Genomic DNA, 22,784 nt, shown 5'->3' on the forward strand with positions numbered 1-22,784 from the left:
GAAGGAAGCAATTTAATGGCAATACCCTTTAAAATATGCTCCAATTTAATAAGTAAACAACCATAAACACTAGATATAAACAAAATAAATATTATTTGGTGCTACCATGATTTGTTAAATTGTCCCATAAAGTTTGATCCTTGAGTGAGTCTGTATGATGACCATTTATATCATTAATATTGCCACTGTTAGATAACTGCTGCAACACATCTTATACAAAGTATATCATGTAAGTTATAAGTGGAAAAGTTACAATCTATCAAATATAATTATCCTGTTTGTGTGCATGTCATCTTTGCATCTAAAGTTATCAATATTGACTATGTACCAGTATTTCAAATGAGTTTGTTCCTAGGGCAACAGCCAAAGGTAGTTTACATCCAGTCTAGCCACCACATTGTGAATGGACCATTCAAGTTGATGGCCCATTAAAGAACATTTAACTCTCACAATGGGCTATAGAAAAAGCTTATCCCTGCCCTGTGAGCCTTCCCATGGACACCATAGCCAGATTATGGGTAATGGCTGCTCCTATGAGTCATCCAGCCATGTAAGGGCATGTGACTTGCTCATGTGACCGTGGACTCCAACTTCTGCCTGCCATTTTTCACAAACTGAGGCTGAGATCTTTGTTTTGGACAGTGAAATTCCCTCTACATTGGAGAACATATAAAAGACCTTGGAAGCATCTCCATTTTGACTCTTTCCTGCTCTGATCTCTAGACTTACACTAAAAGGAGCATACTGACTATGGACTGAGAACCTTCTATTCTTTTGGAAGTTATCAGAAACTTTACAAGCCAGCAGTCTGTAATATCACTGCTACAAACGTGATCCAAGAACTCTGCTAAGTACAGTTCCACTGCCCTTTACTCATACAATAAGAATAACAACAGTTCATCCCCCCCCCTCCCCCGCATTCAAGTGATTTGTAACCCAACCCCAGCCAAAATCTATCACCTGGGCAACACAGCTCTGTTTGCTGGATAGCTAGGTAGATTAGGTGTGAATGTAAATACAATCTGGTCCTGAAGCTTTTCCCCCAGCTCATCACTATCTGTCAGGGAGAGTTCATTTAGACTTTGCTTACAAATCATAATTTGGCCAACATCACTGAATGAATGCACTGACATAGTCATAAAAACAAAAGCTGTATAAGAAATCTAGTATATGTTCATACTTTTCAAATCTATTATACTTTTTCAGATACATGTATTTTATCATACACTTTATACGCTTTTAAAGTATGTTTAATGTTTCAACTTCAATTCAAATTTCCAAACAATCACTAAATTGGCAACACTGCATGTAACAAATTCACCAAACTGGGGGGGGCAGTGTTGGGGAAATTCAAGGGGGGGTGTAGGGAAATCGCTGTCTACAATGATTGCATGTATTTGATTTCTTTGACCACTTTATCTCTTTCCTCTTTCTTTTCTCTTATAAATAAACCTTTAAACATTAAAGAATTGGCAAAATGTGATTATTGGGTATGATCTGAATTATATACTGACCTTGCTATGCGGCTCATCTCTTGAGATTAGAGGACCCCATATGTGATGAAATTGGTTTTCAGTAACCACTCATCATAGAGTCCAGTGTCTGGGTGGTGAAGCAAGGACTGAAATGCCTAAGGAGGCTTTGACTTCTTGTTAACCAGTGTGGTGAGACAGAAGTTTACTTTTGTTACTGGCTTGGTATATCTTATGATAGAATAACCACCAGTTTGGGAATGAGTCTGCCCTAGTTCTCAGGGGTTTGTCCTGAATCTGGTATTCTCAGCTGTGACCCACTGAGGCACGGTCACACCTTGATGTGGTGGCGTCCATGTCTTCAGGTGCCTAGCTAATACTATACTACTATATTAGCCCCTTCCATTATAAACAATCCCAAAATAATTTATAAATGTAACTAACTGATTAGTCTGTTAGATCTTCAAGACAAGGACATTGTGTGTGAGTCAGATAGTGTTTAATTATATAGCATATTTTGGGTACTACTGTAATACAAGTCATAAACAATGCTATAGAAACTATAGCAAGAGATCACTTCATGTTGATGCACCATGGAAGTGCAGTCACCTCCTGAGTGAAAAATGAATAGCAAGGGAGGAAAGGAAGAATAGTGAAGACTGAACTGAAACTGCAGCAGGAATTAGTTAGGCAGAATGTAATTACCCAGTTTGGAATAAGGCCAGGATACCACAAGCCAAATTCTGCCTTCGGTTATATCTATATAATCCCACTAAAATCAATGGCAGAATTTGGCTCAAGCTGGTTAAATCCCTAGTGCAAGGGGACTTAATGACAGCGGTCAGGACCTTGGTTTTGTGCCTCTTCCAAAGAAGGATTAATGTACTTTTGCCATCAAACAATCAATACGCTATCTTTAAATAGCTGACTCTTGCAGAAATGCTTCCACTTTTCTAAATTCTAAGAAACTCAAATTGCCACAGTAAGTGGCTGAGGATACTGCCTGCCAGACTAGAACAAAATTCATCATATCACATCTGAAATACAACGTATTTGTGATTGACTCACAGTTTTAAAAAATACCAGGTGAGACGTAAACACCTTAGCCAAAGTCCATTAAAAGATGCATGCCACTGGTTCACTTCTGAACTCAGATACACCAGTTTAATTCCCACATCAGTCAAGACCATGCATCTAGCTCCCCCTTCTCCAGTGCATCAAGTACAACCTACTTGTGATCACTTTTAGGGCCCCTCATGGGTTAACCCAATGCTATCTGCCTGTTATTAAGTCTGTGTCCCTGTAAGTGCAGTGTACAAACACTGTGTATGGAAGGAACTATGTTTAATTGTTTTAAAATCGATCTTCCACCAGTTCCCTTAAACTATTCCATATTATTTTTTTTAATTACATCTAGCTTTTGTATAGCACTTTTAATCAGTAAACCACAAGGTGTTGATTCATCATTATCCCCATTTTACAGGTGGGGAAACAGAGGTACAGAGCAGTGAAATGACTTGTCCAAAGTCACACAGGAGGCCACCAGGGAGCAGAACCCAGATTTCTAAGGTCTAGTCTAATACTTTATCCACTGTCGTCCATAGTCTGCAATATCTTACTGTACGGGGAGACTTTGACAAACCAGTAAAGTGCCTGAAACCACTATGGCTTATTGTTAAAGACAGCCTAGTCAGCAAGCTGTTAAAAGCAAGTCTCAGCTTGACCAAGGCAGGAGGGGAGGGGGATTTAGGGTGCCACCGAAAGGGCAGCTTGACCCCGCATCCTTCCTGATAAGAACTGGGTTAAAAGTTGCTGATACATGTGTTTTCAAAGAGTAGGATATGCCCCAGGAATGTCTATTGAGGTCTCAAGGCTGCAAGTTCTGGAAAGACCCACACCTGGTTAATCAATAATCAGAAGGAACCTCTTTGCTTGAAACTGCTTACTTAACAAGGTTTCTTTAATTACTAATGTATAAATAAGGGGAAAAAGCTTGAGACAAGTAGGACTCATTTTGGGACTGGCCTCTCCCTCTGGACGCATCTTGGGTTCCCCAGCGGCAGACGGGCTGATGCTGTATCACTCGAAAGCCACACTCAGCTTTGGTAATTATCAAAGGTTGGGGGTGTTTTACTAACTTGTTGCGGACGTGTGTAAGTGCTTGAGACTAGTAAAATTTAGCTTTAAGTGAAAGCACCCTTGTGTTGTCCTGTTTGTGCCAGCCATCTATCGATTGGATGGCCGTGCCTCCCCTGATTTATTTCCTGACACCTCCTCGCACAGAGTAAAAGTTACCAAGAGCTTTGGGTTGAAAGAACCCCGGGTAACATTACCATTAGGAATGTTTTATGATATGTATCCAAAAATTTAATTTGGTTACATTATTCAATCACTCTCAGTATTACTGTACTTCCCAGGACCATCCTTTCTTGGTGTTTTCATCTTAAATCCTAGCCATTGTTTCTATCCCCCCTTTAGAAGGCTAATTGCTCAACAAAGAAGTGGGTAAGCAAGGCAAATTTAATTTGAGGGAAGAGAGGTGGCACCCTTCTCATGGAAAAATTAGTAAAACCAGACATAATTTCCTGCATTTTAGAGACTCTTAGATGAAGATTTTAGATTAAAGAGAGTCCTCCAACCACAACAAAAAAACAACAAAGAAACAAGAACCACACACAAACAACTAAACAACTATTTGGAATGCTAAAGTAACTAATCAGTGAAAAATTTGTCCACTAGGACACCACCTGTGTTCTAAAAATACTTAACCTTAAAACTCACTCATGTATTACACACACACACACAATATTTTAAAAAATGGATGATAGAAAATTGGAATGTTTGTTTACTGCCCTCGAATTTGGTAATTTGCAAAGATTACAAATCTCTTCCTTCCTCCCCCCACATCACCCTCTGTCATGATTTTGTTATTTGTTCTGGGAAGTGGTACCTCCAAAATGTGTTCAAGTGATATGTGACGTAATTCCCTGAGGAATAAAAAACAGATTAATTTTTATTCAGAGAATAGCAATTATGTTTATTTAAAGGGAAATACTGACAATTTGTTATACTGACAGTTTAAAGCTAGGCATACATATGCTGATTAATTTGTATTAGCTCTTTGCTAAGGTTAGACCATGTGCTTGGAGCTGTATGTGATACTGAAGAAGGCGTGGTCCCTGCCCAAAGAAGTTCATAGCTGAGAGGCCCAAACATACAAGGTACTGAAAGCCCTCAATTTCCATTGTTTAGCAGTCTCAGGCCCTAAATTATGAGCTCACAATATAAGCACAACATTCTTGTATGTTTCCCTCCCTTTTATTGAATGTAACTCATCACTTCCTTTGCTTAAGCATAGGCAAACATGCACATTTTTCTTCCCTTGCAATAAGGGGATAGCCTCAAAGAATATTTGAGTATGTGTAGAGCTGGATAAATAATTCTAAAAATGTGTGTTAGATGATTTATTCCAAAAAAGACTGAAATGTGTTAAACCATTTTCATTAATATTCAATCTGCTCTAGATGGAAATCAACAGGGAAAGCAAGACAAAGGACCTTCCTTCTTCTTAGCAGATGTCTCCTTCTGTGGACTTAAATTGAGATTTGGATGCAATTTATTTCAATCTTCCATGTCCTGGTCACACAGAACATGGAAGTATGAAATACTTCCTGGTCACACAAAAGTATGCATTTCATCTCCATGTATATTTTAAGGTATGGAAGAAAAGTATCTTCCTGCATTACTGCTTCTGATTGTATTAAGAAAATTAATAGTTCTTATTTCTGCCACAATTCTGCATGTTTTTCTCCCTTGCTGCGAATAATAAAAACGTGTGTTTTATAGATGACATGGTCTTGTTTCATCCTTACACCTCATGCAAACTCAGTTCTGTCTGGAAAATTAGGCCTGTAATAGGGGAGGGGAACTGAAACTTTCTGGCTCTACTTTCTGGCCTGATTCAGGCGATACCCATTGTTTTCTATGTTTACATTATGTCTACACTTCAATTAGACACTCATGCTGGCCTTGCAGGGCTCCAGCTAAGGCTGTTTAATTGCAATGTAGACATTTAGGGCTAAGGGTGCAGCCCAAGCTCTGGGACACTCCAGCCTGAGCCCAAATGTCTATAGCATAGTTAAACAGCCCTTTAGCCCGAGCCCAAGTCAGCTGCCATGGGCCAGCCACAGGAGTCTAACTTCAGTTTAGACATGCCTGATGTATCCCTATTTCTGACCTACAGAATTATTTGCTACAAATCAAATGTAATTTGTAGTGGTGCCTGAAACGTTCTTGTTTGTTTCTGAAAGTTTGGACATCTTCAGTTTTGACTTTACCCTACTGATTATGGTCAAATTATTGGTCCGAGCAACAGGGAAGGATCTCTTGGAACCTTTATTGCACCTAAAAAATTTTCTAAATCCCTGTAGGTGGGAAAGAAGAACAGATTGTTCTGAGAGTGAGAGGCTACATCGGCAATGTTTCCTTTTTGAAAGGGTTAGTATGTGCTAGAGAGACCTTTGGTGCTACTGCATTTAGCTGTTCTTCTGCATGGTATACTTTGTTAGATTTCCTTAGCCTTTTTCAGTACACGATCAATGTGTTATATAGAAAGATGTTTGTGACATGGGACTAGGCTGGTGTCTGTTCATTATTAGCACAAGTGACAAAACTTTTAAATCTGGCAGGCTTAGACTGCTCAACTACTTTTATAGACAGCCCAGTGCATTCACATGCTGTATTATTATACCCTAACCACCTATTGAAAAGAATTAGAGAAAACAGTGAGAAGAATGATAATCATATTCCCTCTATAGACGCTTCTGCCAAAAAATAATAAATCTGTGTGGTTGCTTTCAATGATCATTCTAGTGGGCTTGTCACAGAATACTCCTAAGCAAAATATAGTATTATAGCTGGTACAAGCTAGAGTAATCACTCAGATACCATTCCATATGCTTCTTCCAAAGACCGGTATCATAAAATAAAAAACAACATACTTGAAATTCCAAAAAGTGGCAGATACAGGAAAGCAAAACTCTGAAACAAACAGTTATCGCCATTTTAAAATGGAAGTAAATGTCAAGTCACAAATACCTTTATTATGCTTTATGGCAATACCAGTTCACCAATGGTGCAAATAAAGGTAACAGTGTAATCTTTTTTTCTTTTTTTTTTAGTTTTAAAAACATGTATCTGTTGTTTTCTTTCTTACGTGTGTGTGTGTGTGTGTGTGTTTGGTTTTTTTTAAGATGGTTCCAGAGGCCAGGCCTAAAAATGCAGCAGTGATATGATTTGTTTTGCCTCCCTTCTTTCACATTCTAGACAACACTATTGGGACTACTTGTAATTTCCTTCCTCTTTGGGCTATTTTCATCCAAAAGAGCCACACCTTTTCACCCATAAAAGGACCAAAGAATCAGTGATTAATTTCTTTCTGCACCCACTTACATCTTAAAGGTGGTTAAAGAACATTGTTGTTGATTTTTTTAATTAACATTGCTTAACAGGTCAGAACATGGGCAAACAGATTGATAGGTTCTGGCAAATGTGGTAGAACCTTGGCGGCTGGGGCAGGGGCGGCTCTACAAAGTAGGCTGCCCCAAGCAGCGCGGAGCGCTGCGCCGCCCTTCCCCAGTCCCGCGGCGGGTCCCCTCTTCCCGTGGCTCCGGCATCCTGGGGAGGGCGGCATTTGGCTCCGGCGGCCGGGGCGCAGTGGCAGCCTGCGGAGCTCAGCGGGCAGCCGGGCGGAAGACGGGACCGCATGCGCCTGACTGCGCGCCCGCTGGGGAGGCTGGTGCGCGCTGGGCTGGGGACACGGTGGGTCGGGGACGCGGGGAGCCGGGCGGCTGGGGAACCGCGCGGCTGGGGAGCCAGGGCTAGGGCAGGAGTCGCGTGGCCGGGGAGGGATGCGGCAGGAGCCGGGCAGGGCCGCCGCCGGAGTTACAGTCAAACCCATTTATCTCGACCTCGGTTAGTGACAAATTCGGCGCTCTTCTGTGCTCGAGATATTAGGGTTCGGCGAGATTAAAGAATCGACATAACTGATGAGAAACCGATAAGACAAAGAGGGAGTTTGGCGGTTCCACTTCTAAAACGTCGACTTAATAGGATTGGCAAGTTAACCGAGGTCGAGATAAATGGGTTCGACTGTAAATGCATTATCTGCTCCTCCAAAACCTTCTGTGCCTAGATAACCAATACTGAATTGTGAAAGAAAGAGCATAGAAAGCTCTGAAGAGTGCATGAATCTAAAACACTCTGGACTAGAGTTTTGTCCAAGTGAAGACTTTGAGCTCAGTTGTGATTTAAGAAAGTCACACAACAACTCAACCCTTCAACATGACATTTGAAAATACATCTTTTCACAGAAACAGGTAATCTAGTTAGCTGAAGTCTCTGGTACTGAGACAACAGCTTTGTTACTAGGGTCAGCATGGCTTAATGAAATAAACAGAACTGAGAGAGCTGTGTAAACTCTTCCACGTTTGGTTAAAAAGGTTTATTGAATTTTTGTGCGAGAAGCACTCCTCAAGGATTTGAAGGCCTAAAAATGTTTGCATTCTGACAAACTCCAGTTTCTCATAGCCTGATCTCATTGCTAACCCATAGGCAACATTCAAGCCCATTTGCATGGGTCCAATGCTTCTGTGGAATTAGCAGTGTAATTAGGTCTCAGGTCTGATGAGAATATTAACTTAGGAAAGCAAAATTTCCCCTTTTAAACCTGGGATACAATTATATAACTGAATATATAAATAAATAATTAGGAAGTATTCCCAGTTACTAAGGTTATTACAATATAGGCCAGATTGAGGCAGACATGGGGCGGGAGGGGGGGGGTGTAGAAATAGAAAAATAAAAATCCCTTGAGTTTTTCCTTTGGAAAACAACATTTGAGCATGTAATTAAAGCATGTATCATAATGCATATCAAAAGGCACCCAAATTAAGGTTGCACTGGCATTCCCTAACTTTTGAGTGCTTGACTTTGCAAACTAAAAATTCTTTTAACATAAGTGGTGTGTGTGTGTAATTTCTAAAGTATTTTTAAAAAACCCAAAAAATCAATCATTTCTCATGTGGAAACATATTGACATCCACATGAGTTATCAGCAGGGTTGAAAGATTTAGATCCTCAGTAAAGACCTCTGCCACTTGAGCTAACTGCATAACTGATAGCCAGCAGAGATTAGCATTCTCTATGTGGACGAAGCACTAAAAGGGAAAGCGACAAATTTTGCCAGTGGGTTTCACAGAGTTGCTGACAGAAATATAGAGACTCAGGAATCTTGGATTCAATTACAGGTTCTGGAAGACAGTGTGTTCTAATGGCTCCAGAGCCTTCTGTCCCATCCCATCCAGCCTGATCTTGTCCTGCCCACCCCAACCTCCTTTGGCTCCTTATCACAGTCTGCTCACCTAGCCAGTTCCAGTCTCCAACCCTCCAGGCTCCCCATCTAACTCCCATTCTTTCCTTCACTTCAGTTACCAGTTCCAGTTTGACTTCTTGAGCTTCTCACCTCAGTTTCCCTGCAGGCACTTTTCTCAACCAGTCCCTGTGGTTCTCCCCCCTGCCACATTCCTCATTTAATCCAAGTCTTCTTTTCCATTACCAGTGTTTTCTTTCCTTCCCTTCCCCTTTTGCCCACAGGCTCTCTGCCCCCATATCCTTGCTCAGCTAGTTCCAGTCTGCCTCCCATCTACTTCCTCTGTCTTCCCCATTCACCCACCTTCCTGTTCTTGCAGCCTTTGTAATCAAATCAGGCAGATTCCATCTTCATGCTGCCTGCAGACCAGCATGGGGAGCACTGAGAGCATACAGAAGAGAGTCTCCCTCCTCTTAATTCCTGTGCCCCGCAACACAGTGACCCCCAGAAGCCAGCAGCAGCAATTGCAGAGAAAGTCCTGCTCAAGCCCTGCAATCCAAGATAGGCGCATGCTCAATATAAACAGCATCTTCAGAGAATTTACCTGAGAAATTACCAGGGCATGTGTGAACTGAGATTTTTCAGATGCATATAACTTGACCAAATCTGTGCATTTTTTTCCTACGAAAAGCAAATGCACTTCCTTGGCATAAGAGCAACCCCCCTGATTTCAAGCCCTTGCTCCAAAACACAGAGGTTCTAGAAGCTTCTCACTGAAGTGGTAAGACTTTGTTTTCTTTTGTTTTGTTTAACATGGGCAAACATCATATCCTTCCCCTATCTCATGCTCAGCTTTTCCAGGTATTCTTTCCCTAGTGGATTTTGCTGGGTTTTTTTGTATGTTTTCCGTAGCTGTTACATCAGCAAACAAAATGTGGGATCGATGCCACTGTTTAAAGGAAGTGTGAGTTGCAAATGTGCTTAACAAAAGTATTGTTATCCCGTTAGCACAGTAGGCCCCCAGAGCTTCTACTGTAGGCACTATAATAGTCTGAATGCACTCTACTGTGTCTGCTGCGTTGCACACCATGCAATTCCAACAGAAATCACTAATGACTGATGCTACTGCAGTGGTATTAAGTATTTTTTAATTTTATTCCTTGCTGGTCACATATCACCACATTAGCATAACAGTGTTTTGGCCTTCACCAGAGCTAAGATGATTGAATTAACAAACATTAGATCTATATGTTTCCAGTCTAAAATGCCAATTAAATATTCACTCCAAGTATAATGTCTTCTTATTTTTCGTGTATGTTAAATTCTTCACATCTCACCACTTCGTCCTACTGTCATTTTGATTTGTTGATCTCTGCTAAATCATAAGGGGGGTAGGTTTATCTAATATCATGCTTATCAATCCTGTCATCAGACTGAAGATGTCTTGTAAGACTCAGAACAAGACCATTATTAAGCATTGCTGTTGTCTAACTTTTTCTGTACTGTAAAGAAAAAGGAAATAGCAGCGAGTGAACAAAACCAAACTAATAAGAACAAAGTGAAGCCAAGTCTACCCCTCTCCAGGCTCCTTGGGGTTTTGGGAAACAACTAACCATGGAAACTCAAGCCAAGAGAAACTATTATCCTGTTCAGAATAGTCCTTTCAGAGTTTCCCAGTATCTTTTCATATCACTACAAACTTAAAAACAAAACTATCTTGGGTGTTAAAAAAAAAATCATCAGAAGTCTAGTTCTCATAATAAAATTCAAGTAAATTTCCAGCATGTAGCATACACTTCTTAGCTTGACTTTGATTAAATGATTTAAGGCTTTTTTCCCCACTAGTGTTCATAATTCATAGAATTAAATTTGTTACAATACCTCTTCTGGACATGTTTCATGTCAGTTAATGCTACTGTCTTGGCAGCTTTCCCTTGAGTTGTATCACATGTATGGGGCTTCCTAGAAACAAAATCTCATGGGAAGTGAGGGTTCACAGCAGGAACTGGGGTTTCTCACTCAGTACTTCAACTCACAGCAAAAATGCAAAACATCACCAGATATAAAAAGAAGTGGGGCAAGAAGAGATTTCTGAATCTCTCCATAAGGCTAGTTACCTATGGAAGGGACTCTTGTCTCCATGCATGCCTTGAAAGGATCTTTTCACTAGTGAAAAGCAACTAAGCAAGGCCTACTGGATATGCAATGTCTGGCAATAAATGTAGGAAGAAGAGGAAATCCCTGGAGTCAGATATGGAAAACCAATTTTGAGATGCTTATCGGAACCAACCCTTTTGAGATTCACTCATCATTACGTTCAGAGGAAAGATACCAGGCTACAGGACTGCAAAGCAACCCTAAGTAGTTCATGCCTGATGACTAAACTATGATATTGTATATTCGTAAAGAGGAAAGAGCACAAACATTGTAACAAGAACTGAAAATATCATCTAAATTACAGTTGTATATAGAGTTTCTTCACTTTGCAATGTCACTTTGCCTTCAAGTATGCATGTTTACAAATGGGATTTGTATAAGTGCTGAAGGAAGTTCTTTTGAAAATTCCAACCTAGACTAATGTTCATTATTTGAAACTATGGTGTACACTTCCCTATTATCAAAAGTTTTTTCTACAAAAAAGGTAATATCACAATATTTTAAAAACTACAGTAATGACAAGGAGCTAGTGAACTGGTATTGTTACAGATAAGTATTTGAAGCATTTTGTAACTCTTGAATTGGGTATGATTGAATTAGTCATTTTATTTCCAAGGAAAACAATATAGTACAGCCATCTTGGAAATAAAAATGACCTTTCAAAACAATGCCAGCTGCACAGATTAAGTTTCAGAAACTATTAATGAAAGAAATACATTGTAATCATCAATATATTAATTTAATTGTATGCCAATGAAACAAGTATAAACAAACATTTTCATTTGCATGGCTATTATCAGAGCTAGTTGGGAAGTAGTTATACCATCCTGTGAAAATTTTCCAGATTTCAAAGAAAAATTCCCATCTCAAATTGGGATGAAAAGTTGGGGAAAAAATCAGACTGAAAAAGTTTTAAAAAGTTTTTGTAGGTCAACTGAAATATTCCATTTTGATAGTTTTGAAATGTGTTTTGATTTTGCTGTTATTAGCTTAAATTTCAAAATGAAAAGTTGGTTCAAACCTGAAAACTAGATTTTTTTTATAGTCCCATCCCCAGAGTATTTCAGCATGTCACATATATTAATGAAATTAGCCTCACAACACTCCTGAGAGGCAGGGAAATATTATTCCTAATCAAAATATGTCTATGGGGTGGTGGGGGTTGCCAAAAAATCAGCATTTTCCATAGAGAACACTCCATTTTCCAACCAGTTCTAGTATACATAATCTACTAGGTTTGTTTGAGATAACGGAATTATTTATCAATATAAGGTGTTATTTCTTAAGTATTGTGCAATGCACATACAATATTCCATTAAATATATTTTTAAGGAGGAACAAATATTTATATGAGCTCATTCCACCAATTATAGTAATCTCTTTCTACCTCTCTGACAACTCCCCTCCCCCCACCATGTTTAAGGGAATATTGTACATTTATTGAAGAATATGCAAGAAATAACACTTTATTGATAAAAATTCCTTTTATCCCAAACAAACCTAGTAGATTATGTATACTAGAACTGGTTAGAACTGCTGCCAGATTTACTCATCATATTTTAATTGTTAACAAAAAACTGCAGAACTGAGAAAGTAGCAGAATGTCACGACCATCAGTATTCCCAGTGATTGCTTTGAGAGAAACAAAGTAATATTATTTATTTGCATTGCAGCAACACCCAGGAACCCCGGTCATGGACCAGTACCCATTGTTCTAGATCTTGTACTCAGAATTTCACATAGTGAAGTTAAATGATGTGTGCCTACCACCACACAGGGGTTTATTTGTTTTACTGAAGAATTCCAACAAAATTGAAGAAATAAAATACCTCTTATTTTAGGCAAACCAGTAAAGAGTTTATAATCAGCTCTGTAAAGACTTTATCTTTTTTCTTTTCTTTTCTGAAGACCCATATTGGTTTAACAACTCGTCCTAAGTACTACATAAAATAATGAGTAAATCTGGCAGCAGCTCAGGTTGCTGCATTAATATATATAAATTAGATTTTTGGAGTATTAAAGGCAATGTCTAGTATGTTTTCAGATATCCTTTCAAAATCTGTTACAATACACTTCAGCTATAAATGAATTAAGTGCATGAGCAAAAAATAATGTAGATCATAAAATATATTTAAAAAAAAAACAGCAGAGTCAGAGAGAATGAGAACTTTCCATTTTCATGTGGGCTGAAGGATAGAAATAATCATGATGAACATTTCACCTTGAATCCATTGATAATGTCCTGCCAATAGAGCACAGAAAACAACAAACTGTTTTTGAAGTTGGTTAAAGATATTTTACCTATTGTGTCACAAACCCATTATTTTGAGTACTGAATGCAGCAGTATATTAATCTAAATCTGAGTGTTCGGAATAAAAAAAGAAACCTAAATGCTAATATAATCTTCCTCAGACAGCACTTAACTAAAGAAAATCTTCGTGCTTTTGCTAAATCATAGTTAAGCTGCTGCATTAGGAGAGAAAACATAAGTAACTGGAAATCTGATAATTTCTCTAAAAATACAGCACATATAATTCTTTTCCTCTTAAACAAGAAGATATTATTAATAATAAAAATATTACATTAATGATTACCACACTAACAGTATTGCACTAAGAGCAGCTCTCTAGACATTAGGGGAGCTCCTATATCCTACACAGTATGAGCGGTTCCTTAACATACTTCTTGGTATGACTTGCTTGGCAATATAGTTAGTTCCAGCCTACTGCTGGCAAGGATTATTTTCTTTGTTCTGCTGAATACCCTAAAAAAACCTAACTGTAGCTCCCAATTATAAAGTACAACTGCCAGAGAAGGCTCTATGAGTTACAATGGTGAGCTGGGTGAGGGACTGACACCAAGGAAATAGAAATTTCCCATTTCTTCAAAGAACAGGGTTAAGATGGGTGGCTGCAGTGCAGGTTTCCTCTAAGGCACGCACCAACCTGTATGTTTTGTGAGGCCACTTTTAGAGTAAAAAGTTAGTTAGTTTTGTTCTTATGACTGTTCTCTCCTTACTTAACCCCTCTGTTGTCACTTCTAACAGGAGCACCAATTAGTTTTCATTAGGAGTGTGTGATTGTTATACCCTGTCTAACAGGAACTGGGCTGATATCAATTAATTTCAAATAATCAGCTAACCTGTCAGATGGCAGTGATGTTTGTGTTCCTAGTATCGACTGAGATCATGAGTGAAACTTTTCATGTGCCACTGCCAAATTCCTAAACATACAGTTCTCAACAGAATTTATTTTATTTATAAAGATATTTTCTTGGACTCTGTTTTACCAGCTTTGTTTTTCCTCACTTCCCCCTCTCCCAATATGTCAGTGATTGGCTCTGAAATCAAACAGAAATTGGATCAGTGGGCTGCAGCCACTAATGCAACAGTAACTCTTCTAACTTAAGGGCATGAGAGGTGTCTTGCTGTATTGTGTGTCTGCAACAAACAAAAGCAAAGTAATAAACTAAGAGTCTAATTCTTGAGACACTTGTTAATGGACATAGTACTTATACTTCGATCCTGACTAATAACAGCAAAAATTGGATTATCAAATATTGCATCAAAATCTTGCCAGTCACCATCCTGACCACACACGAAGCTGTGTATTGGGGAATCTTATATATAACTTACCTGGCATTTGCTATGCCAAAGGTATTATTTCCTCATTTTCAATTACCATCAAATTAATTCTTTCTAGGTGTCTCAAGCTGAGCATCTAAAAATTGGTTCACCCAAATTCACTAGTCACTTCTGAAAATACAGGTCCTCTCTCTATATATATGGCTAGGATTATCTAAAAAGGCTGCTACATGGAAGAAATAGGAAATTCCACTACTAAATATTAGGAACCGGCCTTCAGGCAGTATCATTATATCACATTGATGAAAAAGGAGGACTTTCTTTCCTGCTTCATGAGCTTCAGAAGGTGGCTGAAGATTCATTTTTCTCCATCACAAAACACTCAGGGAGAATGGGCACATCTACACTATGATAAAAAAATGCAACAGGGAGCATCAGAGCTTGGGTCAGCTAACTCAAGCTCACAGGGCTCAGGCTGCAGGTCTAAAAATTGCAGTGTCAACATTCAGGCTCAGGTGGAGCCCAAGCTCTGGACTCTCCCCACTCGCAGTCTTAGAGTCCAGGATCCCACCTGCTTCCAAACACCTATATTATAATTGTATAGCCTGCAGCCCAAGCCCCTTGAGGCCAAGTCAGTGATCCAGGCCAGCTGCAGCAATGCTGCGGGTCTTTTATTTCAGCATCAATGTACCCAACATGAGCAGGGAAATTATGTCACTTCAGCAGTGCAAGATACCTCTGTAGCGTAAACCAATTATAATCATCACTTTTCTCAGATAAGGGATCCTCTTTTCCAGGTTGGTGGGAAAAAAATCTTGAAGTCAAGTTATTTTCAGAATGATTTTTTTTTAAACTGAAAGGTAATCAGGGCAAGGAGGAAAACACATTTGGTGCTAGTTGAAGTTTTTTTGGGAGTGGGGGAGAGGAGGAAACAAGTCCAATTAACAGCCCCTGAAATGGATATTTTGCAACCAGTGTACAATTAACCATCAGCAATGATCTTGAATCTAAAGTAGTCTAAGGGTATGTCTACACTACAAAATTAGGTTGATTTTATAGAAGTCGATTTTTAGAAATCGATTTTATACAGTTGATTGTGTATGTCCCCACTAAGTGCATTAAGTCGGCAGAGTGCGTCCTCACTACCGTGGCTAGCATCGACTCACAGAGTAGTGCACTGTGGGAAGCCCACAGTTCCCGCAGTCTCTGCTGCCCATTGGAATTATGGGTGAAGCTCCCAATGCCTGATGAGGTAAAAATATTCTCGCGTATGGTTTTGGGTACATGTCGTCACTCTCCCCTCCCTCCCTCCCTGAAAGCAACTGCAGACAATCATGCCGCATCTTTTTGCCTGGGTTACACATGCAGACGCCATAGCATGGTAATCATGGAGCCTGCTCAGCTCACCGCTGCTGTTGCAAGCATTGTTAACACCTTGCATATTATACTTCAGTATGTGAAGAACCTGGCTAAGAGACGGCAGCACGAGGACGATTGTGATCAGGACATGGACACAGACGTTCCTGAAAGCATGGGCTGTGGCAATTGGGAAATCATGGTGGCAGTGGGGCTGGTTGATACAATGGAATGCTGATTCTGGGCCCAGCAAACAAGCACAGACTGGTGGGTCTGCATAGTGTTGCAGGTCTGGGATGATTCCCAGTTGCTGCGAAACTTTTGCATGCGTAAGGCCACTTTCCTGGAACTCTGTGAGTTGCTTTCCCTTGCCCTGAAGTGCAGGAATACCAAGATGAGAGCTGCCTTGACTGTTGAGAAGCAAGTGGCGATAGCCCTGTGGAAGCTTGCAATGCCTGACTGCTACCGGTCAGTTGGGAATCAATTTGGAGTGGGAAAATCCACTGTGGGGACTGCTGTGATTCAAGTAGTTAATGCAATCACTGATGTTCTTCTATCAAGGGTAGTGACTCTGGGAAATGTGCAGGTCACAGTGGATGGCTTTGCTGCAATGGGTTTCCCTAACTGTGGTGGGACGATAGATGGAACACATATCCCTATCTTGGCACTGGACCACCTTGCCAACCAGTACATAAACCATGAGGGCTACTTCTCAATGGTGCTGCAAGCACTGGTGGATCACAAGGGACGTTTCACCAACATCAACATGGGATGGCCGGGAAAGATGCATGACACTCACATCTTTAGGAACTCTGGGCTGTTTGAGCAGCTGCAAGAAGGGACTTACTTCCCAGACCAGAAAGTTACTGCTGGGGATGTTGAAATGCCAGTAGTTATCTTCGGAGACCCAGCCTACCCCTTGCTCCCATGGCTCATGAAGCCATACACAGGCAGCCTGGACAGTAATAAGAAGCAGTTCAACTATAGGCTGAGCAAGTGCAGAATGGTGGTAGAATGTGCATTTGGACATTTAAAAGCTCGCTGGCGCTGTTTGCTGACTAGGTTAGATCTCAGCACAACCAATATTTCCATTGTTATTACTGCTTACTGTGTGCTCCATAATATCTGTGAGAGTAAGGGGGAGATGTTTATGGTGGGGTGGGAGGTTGAAGCAAATCGCCTGGCTGCCAATTTTGAACAGCCAGACACCAGGGCAATTAGAAGAGCACAGGTAGGCACTTTGTGCATCAGAGAGGCTTTGGAAACCAGTTTCATAACTGGCCAGGCTACAGTGTGACAGTTGTGTGTGTTTCTCCTTGATGCAAACCCACCACCTTTGTTGATTTTAGCTCCCTGTAAGCCAACCACCCTCCCCTCTTCGATCACAGCTGGCAAAGGAAATAAAGTCACTATTGTTTTGAAACCATGCATTCTTTCTTTATTAATTAAAAAAAAGAGATAACTGATAAGTTATCCCTGGTGGGGTAGGGTGGGGTGGCGGAGGAGGGAAGGACAAGGCCATATTGCTTATTGTAGCCACACTACAAATCAAAACTGTTTGAATTACAGCCTTCTGTTGCTTAGGCCATCCTCTGGATTGCAGTGGCTGGGTGCCTGGAGCCTTCTCCCCCGCCACGTTCTTGGGCATCTGGTAAGGAGGATATGGAACTTGGGGAGGAGGACAGGTGGTTGTACAGTGGAGGTCTGTGCTCTTGTTGGCTTTCCTGCAGCTCCACCAGATGCCTGAGCATGTCTGTCTGCTCCCCTATTAGCCTCAGCATTGCATACTGCCTCTGCTCATCAGCTGTGCCCTATCAGTGTGGGAGGACTGCATGAGATTGGAAAACATCTCATTGTGAGTGCGTTTTTTTCGCCTTCTAATCTGTGATAACCTCAGGGATGGAGATGATAGGGGGAGCATAGAAACATTTGCACCTGCGGGGGGATAAAAAGGGAGAGTAAAATTTAAGATGATACATTTCTTTGAACAAAAGAGAGACTCTTTCACAGTGAATCAAGCAATTCACAGCAGATAGCACATGTGCTTTAGGTATAAGGTCACATTTTGCCTTTTATATTGAGCGTCCACTGGTATGGTGAAACATCACACATGGCTGGGCAACAGAATTCAGCTTCCAGGCAGCCAAATTAAGCCAAAGGATATGCAGATTTGGCTTCTAACGCCTTCATAAAATGTGGGAATGTTTTCAAACTGCAGCACCCTCCTTCCCCATAGCAAGCAATGCCAGTTGGCTTTGCCATTTAAAAGGAGGGGCTGCAGTTTTCCAGTGGATGTGCAGCATACACTTCCCCCCACCCATCCCCGTGGCTATTTGCGATGAGCCCTTCACGCCTCCCCTTGAAGCGTGGCTATTCTCAGGGATGATCCCTTTTAGCCAGTTGCAAACAGCCCGGCATGAATGGGGTCCTTCTACTGTTGCCTTACAAAAATTCCCCTATTTCAACCAGGTGACCATGAATGATATCACTCTCCTGCGGCTAACACAGAAAGATATAGACCGAATGTTGCTTGAATGCGACCAAAACCCAGGACCATTCGCTGCTATGCTTTGTGCTGCAATGATTCCAGACTACTTGCTACTGTCTTGGCCTGGGAAAGTGTCCTACTGTGGAGGACAAAATAAGGCTGCCCTCCCCAGAAACCTTCTGCAAAGGCTTTCAGAGTACCTCCAGGAGAGCTTCATGGAGATGTCCCTGGAGGATTCCCACTCCATCCCCAGACACATTAACAGACTTTTCCAGTAGCTGCATCCCAAGTCTTCAGAGCAAATCAAACATTAAACACTATTGCTTTTAAACCCTGTACTGTAGTTACAAATGTGCACTCACCAGAGGGGCCTTCTCCGCCTTCAGGGTCGGGGATCCTGCACTGGGAGGGTATTGGCTCCAGGGTGATGAAAAGGTCCTGGCTGCCGGGGAGAAGGGATTCACTGTTTGCCTGTTGCACATTCTCTTCCTCCTCATCTTCCTCATCCACAAAATCCTCCTCCATGTTGCGTGAGACTTCCCCCTTGCAGGTGTCTATGGACAGTGGTGGGGTAGTGGTAGGTTCCCCACCTAGAATGCCATGCAGCAGATCATAGAAGCGGCATGTATGGGTCTCTGACCCAGAGCGACCGTTTGCCTCCTTTGTCTTTTGGTAGGCGTGCCTGAGCCCCTTGACTTTCACACGGCAATGCTGTGTGTCCCTGTTGTAGCCTTTGTCCATCATGCCCTGTGCGATTTTGGCATATACATTACCATTTCTTATTTTTGATCGGAGTTCTGCCTGCATAGATTCTTCTCCCCATACACCAATGAGATCCAGTGTCTCCCATTCGCTCCATGCTGGAGCTCGTTTGTGATTCTGGTAGGACTTCATGGTCACCTATGCTGCTGAACTCGCCACACTGACCAAACAGGAAATGAAATTCAAAAGCTCCCAGGGCTTTTCCTGTGTACCTGGCTAGTGCATTAGAGTTGAAAGTGCTGTCCAGAGCGGTCACATTGGAGCACTCTGGGATAGCTCTCGGAGGCCAATAACGTCAATTTGCATCCACACTACCCCAAATTTGACCCAGCAAGGTCGATTTTAGCGCTATTCCCCTTGCCAGGGCAGAGTACAGAAGTCGATTTTAAGAGCCCTTTAGGTCGACGGAATGGGGTTGCTTGTGTAGACGCATTCATTATAAAATTGACCTAATGCAGCTAAATTTGATCTAACCCTGTAGTGTAGACCAGGGCTAAGATGTTTAAGGATAATTGATAATGAAACGGATTAAACTGGGTTTTGTACCCAATAGAAGGTGTTTGGCAAAAGCAGCAGAATTTTATGCTGTTGTGATTTAAAATAATCTGTACTCATAGGAATGTTGAAAAATTAGTTAATAAATGAGCTCTTTTTATATTTATATATTACACACACACACACACACATTTTGTCCAAATTGTCTAACAACCACCTAGTTGGCATATTCAGTAGCAAGATACATTGGGGGGGGGGGGTATTAGATTTATAGAGACATAAAATCTTCAGAAAGACTCTTATATTGGCAGGACAATGAACAAAGGGACTAAAGAGGTCAAATTCTATGTCTAATGTCAAAGATTGCAGTCCTAGGATCATAAATAAACACAAAGCTCTACAATATATAAATGCATTTACAGTATTGCCCTTGAATATGTGAATAAACCGTAAGTGACAGATTCTCTTAACAAATTAAAAGTTTAAATACCTTATCCTCTGCCTGGTTTAGCCCTCTTTTTAGGTCTTCCACCCGACTTCTCAGCTTCTTAACCTCATCCTCATGTTGTTCTACTCTCTTGTTTGCATGCATCAGTTCCGCCACTTTATCATGATACTGCTTGTTTAGCCTGTGGTGTGCATGCTGCAGCTCAATGAGCTCCTTTTAAAGAAAAACAATACCGTTCAGATACTAAAATACAGTTGGGCACTGAAACAGCTTAGAAATCTTCTTAAAGGAAGCTTTCTATAAGGAGCCTGCTATGGCCGTTGAAAGTCTTGCTTATAAAAAAAAATGGTTAAGTGTATTCCAGTTAATGTTTATTCTAACAAGAACAATTTTGCATTTTCAGGTGAACTTAAAAGTGTAGAGACCTATTCACGTCACTTCACAAAAAAAAAATAGGGAGGGCAGATCCTCAGCTGGTGTAAATTGCCTTTATATCACCACCGACACCAATGGAGCTATAAAAATGTACACCAGTTGAAAATCTGGTCCAGGGTCTTTTATCACAGCATTGTGACTGCAATGTGCCGTCACTGAGGAAGAAAATAGTCCCTTCAGTAGAGAACTGTGAGAAATGTCAGGGCTATCTGTGACTGTCTGAGGAGAATTGCTGTGGAAAATTACATGACATTTTATCAAAAGACAGAGGTTGTTACAGTTAAACTGGTGAAGCTTCCAAACCATTTATCAAAGCCCTTTCAGTTCTCATTTCAAGGTAGATGAAACAAATATTAAAATAAAGTTCATCTGTTTCTGGAACATTTTAAAAAGTAAAACAAATCTGTTCATACCTGTTTTTCTCTTGCCAACTCTTAAATTAAATACACATTTTCATAACTTGTTAACCTCTATCCTCTGTGCTAAGGTAATAATCATTTGGTCAAAAATCTTGAGTGGGAAAACCAAAGTGATAGCAGGGAGATGCAACTAGTTGTAAAAGTTAGTGTAGTCAAGACAAAATGTTTTACATTTGAAAGTAGCAGTGTGTATAAGAGCTACCTTGTTTGGAATAAGAAATTGAATATAAACAGATTATTGTTATTATTACTAATTTGTATTGTGGTAGTGCCTGAAGTTCCCAGCCCCACTGTGTTAGGCACAATACAAATAAAAAGAAAGACAGTTCCTACCCTGAACACCTTATAATTTAAGTAAAAGTACATTGTAGCCTAAGTAGATTGTGAAGAAATTTGAATCATCAACTGAAACTCAGGACACTAGTTGGCATCTAGTCTTTGGTTTGATCATCTATACTGAACATTAGGGCTTCTGGTTTTTTGGTGTTTATTAATTTCATTTTTGTGGTTAATTTGGGCTTTTGAGGGCTTTCTCTTCATATATACTGGAATGTATATATATAGAATATACATTACTCATTACACTCACCTATACTGTCATAAGTAATCTTTTGATAATAATAATATATGGAGATATACCTATCTCATAGAACTGGAAGGGACCCTGAAAGGTCATTGAGTCCAGCCCCCTGCCTTTGCTAGCAGGACTAAGTACTGATTTTGCCCCAGATCCCTAAGTGGCCCCCTTAAGGCTTAAACTCACAATGCTGGGTTTAGCAGGTCAATGCTCAAACCACTGAGCTATCCCTCCCCCATCACACTTCCCTAGTGTGCTTTAATGTAGTACTGTCTCAAACAGCAGGTACACACTAGCAGGGTCTACATAGACCAATTAATGTGCAACACGTTAGTGTGCTTCCAAAATCATACCCTCATGGTTTTCATTAGTGTTCCATGTAGACAAGCCCTTAAATACGATTAAGCACTTTCTGTGTTTTTCTGGCATTTATTGGATAAGAAAAAAAAAGAAATTGGCATTTCTCTTCCTTTTAAACTTGTTCACTTATTGGGAGTGCTATATTGGTGTTTATTGGTAAAAACAGAAAATCAGAAGCCCTATGAATATTTCAATGTAATTAGCATTTCTAGTTGTTGTTTTTTTTTTAAAGTCCACAAGCCCTAAACATCTGTTTCAACTACTATACTCTCCTGCCTCCCTGGTTCCCAATTTATTCCTGTAAGAGTAAGGCCTGGTCTATACTACACAATTAGGTGGACACAAGACAGCTTACATCAGCCTAGCTGTGGATGTGTCTTCACTTAAATTTGGCTCCTGCCAGCGTAAGTGCCTCACTATGCAGATTTAATAATATGACCTTCATGAGTGACGTATAGTCATGGCCAATATACTTAGGTCAATGCAGTGAGAGTGTAGACACTGCATTACTTATGTCAACCATTACTGTCCTCCAGCAGCTGTCCCACATTGCCCCACACTGACCACCCTAGAATTCAGCCTCCTCCCCCCGGCACCTTTTAAAGCAAAAACCACGGTTGGTGTATATGTACCTGAAATGGAAATGACTGTTCTTTCCCCTTCATAAGTTCTGTTCCTTTAATTTATTAAGTTTTATTTTTTTTTAAATTGCTTGGTTCATGTTAAAGATTAATTTTGTTCCAAAAAATATAATTTTATTCTGAATTAGTTCCTAGCATATGCTGGCTGTTGCTGAGCAGGTCTAACAGCGACCAATTATCTGTTACTGCACTGTGTCGCACTATTCATAATACCACTCACA

At 40.5% G+C, this 22,784-nt stretch overlaps 1 protein-coding gene and 1 long non-coding RNA gene across 9 annotated transcripts in view; one reads left to right on the forward strand and one right to left on the reverse strand.

Annotated features, from left to right (window-relative positions):
* The window catches only part of CCDC102B (coiled-coil domain containing 102B), a 413,274-nt gene that overhangs the window by 116,576 nt on the left and 273,914 nt on the right, over positions 1–22,784 (reverse strand). For all 8 annotated transcript variants that reach the window (XM_039523358.1, XM_039523359.1, XM_039523361.1 and 5 more), the window contains one exon: positions 20,174–20,344. In XM_039523358.1, coding sequence (XP_039379292.1) covers positions 20,174–20,344 — 171 coding nt within the window. The remainder of the gene's footprint in view (positions 1–20,173; positions 20,345–22,784) is intronic.
* On the forward strand, positions 3,493–5,266 carry LOC120397476. Its single transcript, XR_005593818.1, has 3 exons — positions 3,493–3,577; positions 4,590–4,693; positions 4,997–5,266. It is a non-coding gene; the product is annotated as an uncharacterized LOC120397476 (long non-coding RNA).

This window comes from Mauremys reevesii, linkage group 2, assembly GCF_016161935.1.
Source record: "Mauremys reevesii isolate NIE-2019 linkage group 2, ASM1616193v1, whole genome shotgun sequence".
Taxonomy (NCBI): Eukaryota; Metazoa; Chordata; order Testudines; family Geoemydidae; genus Mauremys; species Mauremys reevesii.